Source organism: Gaeumannomyces tritici, assembly GCF_000145635.1.
Source record: "Gaeumannomyces tritici R3-111a-1 unplaced genomic scaffold supercont2.13, whole genome shotgun sequence".
In the NCBI taxonomy this organism is placed as follows: Eukaryota; Fungi; Ascomycota; class Sordariomycetes; order Magnaporthales; family Magnaporthaceae; genus Gaeumannomyces; species Gaeumannomyces tritici.
In genome coordinates, this window is record NW_008804557.1 from 78,901 (window position 1) to 82,170 (window position 3,270).

General features: G+C 59.4%; 3 protein-coding genes across 3 annotated transcripts in view; 2 read left to right on the forward strand and 1 right to left on the reverse strand.

Annotated features, from left to right (window-relative positions):
• GGTG_13411 (hypothetical protein) overlaps positions 1–436 on the forward strand; it is a gene marked incomplete at its 5' end in the record, with an annotated part of 904 nt that extends 468 nt beyond the window's left edge. The window contains one exon of the mRNA XM_009231317.1: positions 25–436. Coding sequence (XP_009229581.1) covers positions 25–211 — 187 coding nt within the window. The 3' untranslated portion in view covers positions 212–436. The remainder of the gene's footprint in view (positions 1–24) is intronic.
• On the reverse strand, positions 235–2,020 carry GGTG_13412 (hypothetical protein). Its single transcript, XM_009231318.1, has one exon. The coding sequence runs from the start codon at positions 1,764–1,766 to the stop codon at positions 321–323; it is 1,446 nt and encodes a 481-aa protein (XP_009229582.1). The 5' UTR covers positions 1,767–2,020; the 3' UTR covers positions 235–320.
• Positions 2,021–2,209: 189 nt separating this feature from the next.
• On the forward strand, positions 2,210–3,270 carry GGTG_13413 (hypothetical protein). The gene is made up of 2 exons (XM_009231319.1): positions 2,210–2,745; positions 2,804–3,270. The coding sequence occupies exons 1-2, from the start codon at positions 2,604–2,606 to the stop codon at positions 3,214–3,216; spliced, it is 555 nt and encodes a 184-aa protein (XP_009229583.1). The 5' UTR covers positions 2,210–2,603; the 3' UTR covers positions 3,217–3,270.

Consider the following 3,270-nt stretch of genomic DNA (forward strand, 5'->3'; position numbering starts at 1 on the left):
CCAGGCCACATACCCTCACGTCAGACACTTCATTGACAAGTGTGCTGGCGAAGATAAGGGCCTGCTCAGTAGAGCCGCGGATACGGCAGCCAGGCTGGTGCCGGCGCCGGCGCTTCTGGAGCGGGAGGCGGCGCGAACACCTCACTTAACTACGGCTACGATAATGGCGGAGGCGGCGGTGGGCTCGGGCCGAGGTGCTTACGCCGGGTGATACCTCACGAGAAACCTAAAACATGGAAAATTCAGCGCATATTGCATTGGCTTCTTCATACAAGGGCTGGATTGCGGCTCATAATGATACAAAAAAAAAGGAAGCCTCGTTAACCCGCATTCCAAAACATCCATCCTTCACGGTCCTTAGGCCCGCCTATGCCGACCAACTGCTCGATGGCGCGGGCGTCGGGAGCGCCTTCAAACTGGTCCTGGTCGATCTCCTCCATCCTCCCGTCGGGGCCGTTTCTAAACACGGCGGGCCAGAGCACGCCGACCCCGGCGGCGCCCAGGAAAGCCTCGTGCTTCTGGAAGCCCTCCTTGTTGAGCTTCTGCTCCAGTAGCCCCACGGCGTTCTCGTCGACGCCCGGCCGGGCCAACACGATGGCGCACCCGCCGCTCCCCGCGCCCGTGAGTTTGGTCCAGCCGACGCCCGTGTGGTCCGCGAGCTCGCAGACGCGGTCGAGGCAGGGGTGCGAGGCCCCGAGCGCCATCAGCAGCCCGTGGTTGACGCAAAACAACCTCCCCAGGCTCCCGACCGCGTCGTCGTCGTCGTCGTCGTCGTCGTCGTCGCCGCGGCGCCGGCCGGCGCCGTTGCCAAAGCTCGCGGCGGAGGAGGATACGAACTTTAACGCCTCCTCGGTGAGGGCTCCGATGGCGTCCAGGATCAGCCCGACGGTCGCGGGGTGGGAGGCCCTCAGCGCCCGCACCTTTTCCACCTGCGCGGCCGTGGTGCGCGGCTGCTTGGTGTCGACGAGGAGGAGCCGCAGCCTCGGGAAGCCAACCAGCGGGGTCACCGACGACGGCCCGCCGTCGGGGCTCTTGAGGAAAAGCACGGCCTTGCCCCGGCACGAGACTGTGTTGTCCACCCCGCTCGGGTCCCCGTGGATGCACAGCTCCCCCGCGTAGGCCCAGCTGTTGATGCGTTCGATTTGCTTTTCGGCTTCGTCGAGGGGCTGGTCGCGGTGCGGTCCCGCCAGGGCCTGTGTCTGGAGGAGCAGCGCCGTGCTCAGGCAGACGCACACGCTCGCGCTGCTGCCCAGGCCGGCGCCGACCGGGATGGTGGACCGGAGCGTGTAGTCGAAGCCGGGGCTGTGCCGGGAGCCCAGGGAGAGGAAGAGGTAGAGGAAGGCAGTCGCGGAGTGTATGTGTATCTTGCGATCCTTGTAGTCGTCCGCGAGGTGCGGCGACACGGCGCCCGCGTGCGGCTTGATGGCGTCGAGCAGTCCCTGGTCGAGGGAGTCGACGCGAGAGTGGTAGAACTTTCTCTTGGAGGGCAACTGGAAGGCGTCCCACGGGAGGGAATCGATCGCCCACTTGTGGTGCAGACCAATGTCTCGAAAGTTTAGAGTGACGGTGCGTTGGGATTTGGAAAGGGTCCTGACGAGGAGGTAGGACCTCAGCGAAATGGCCGCGGCGATGGCCGGTTTGCCGTACACCGCCGCGTGTTCGCCGAAAACGATGACCTTTCCCGGTGCCGACACCATAAATGGAGGCGCCAGGGCCGACGACTCTTTTCTTTCCATATTGGAACGGGCCCGATTGCGATGATGCATGCACTGATTTGCTTGGCCTGGACCCGGGGCTATGTTCCGCCACAGTGCTAGTCTAGGGAAAGCGGAGCAACTTCAGACGCCACATGGGGAGTGATCCCAGACGACAAGACGGGATGATCACATTGGATGCACTCCAATTGACCAACGGCGAACAGACAGCCAACTTGTAATCTACACGCTGCATACTATCGGAACTCTCTACTCCCTCCATTTCTCGCGCGCCAGTTCAATTCTACGAGTTTTTTTAAAGGGTTTCAACTTGTCGACATTCAACTTTCCCATGTCCCCGTCTGAGTGGGCCATGGTGCAGCTGGGGCAATGTCCGGGACAGCAGTACTAGCACGCGGGAATAAAACGGGAATTGTCCGTTACCATAAATGCAGGGTGAGTGCAGGGTAACCCACTTTTAAATCTCCCCGGAAATTCGCAGACAGATTGGTGGGGCCTCCGGCGTCCGTCAAAACAAGCCCAGCTCTCACTTTGCGCGAACCCTCCCTCTCACTGACACCCTCGGAGCGATTGAGCATCTTCTTCTTTAGCATCCAAATGAACATTTCTAATGAATCCGGCCTTTTTAAGGAGCGGCTAACGGTCGATCTTCCGACGCCAGCCGCCATCAGGGCCATCAATCTAGCGTCGGGGCATATCCGCGCACGAAACTTCAATCGCCCCCCACCCGTTAAAATCCCTTCACTTAAGTTGGTCGTTAAGTATGGAGCCGACGTGGAAATTGCGGAAGCTCGGACGCAGATGATGGTACGCGAACGATTTCGCGGTCGAGTACCTGTCCCCGAGGTCTTTGCCTGGGCCGAGGATGAGGGATAGGGTTTTATTTACATGTCGCTGGTCGAGGGTGAGACCTTGCAAGAGAGGTGGGGGAACATGAATGAACTTGAGAGGCAGGCCATCTGTGCAGAGCTGAAGTTGATGGCAAAGGCATGGAGGACCTTGAAGCAAGATGGGCAGCAGCCGTATATCGGTAAGCGGATTACCTTGGAACAGCGTCTGCACATCTGACAAGAAACTCTTCTCAACAGGCGGTCCCGACAGACAACCTCTGAATGACATCTTTTTGGCATCCCGTCCGGAACTCTCTGGGCTGTTCCAAGGTGTCGACGCTGTCCAGGAGTTTCAAGAAGCCTGCGGTATCGCCATCGGTGCTGAGGCGTCCATTGTGTTCACTTACGATGATCTAGTCCCGCCAAACATCCTGCTGTCGCCAGGGCCCAACCCAAAAGTGGAGGCGGTTATTGATTGGGCCCAGGCGGGGTGGTATCCCTCGTACTGGGAGTATTGCAAGGCTCGGCGAGTGAGACTGGACCCGGAGTGCATCAGCGATGCCATGCAGGAGGAATGGCGAGACAAGTATCTGCCCATGATTCTTGATCCCGTGGATGACGAAACTTACTACCATCCGTGGCTGTATTTCGTCCTTTCAAAGGGAATCTGACTATATGACATGGCAGCCATGAAGTTTGATTGCTAGTGAGAGTTGTACTGCTAG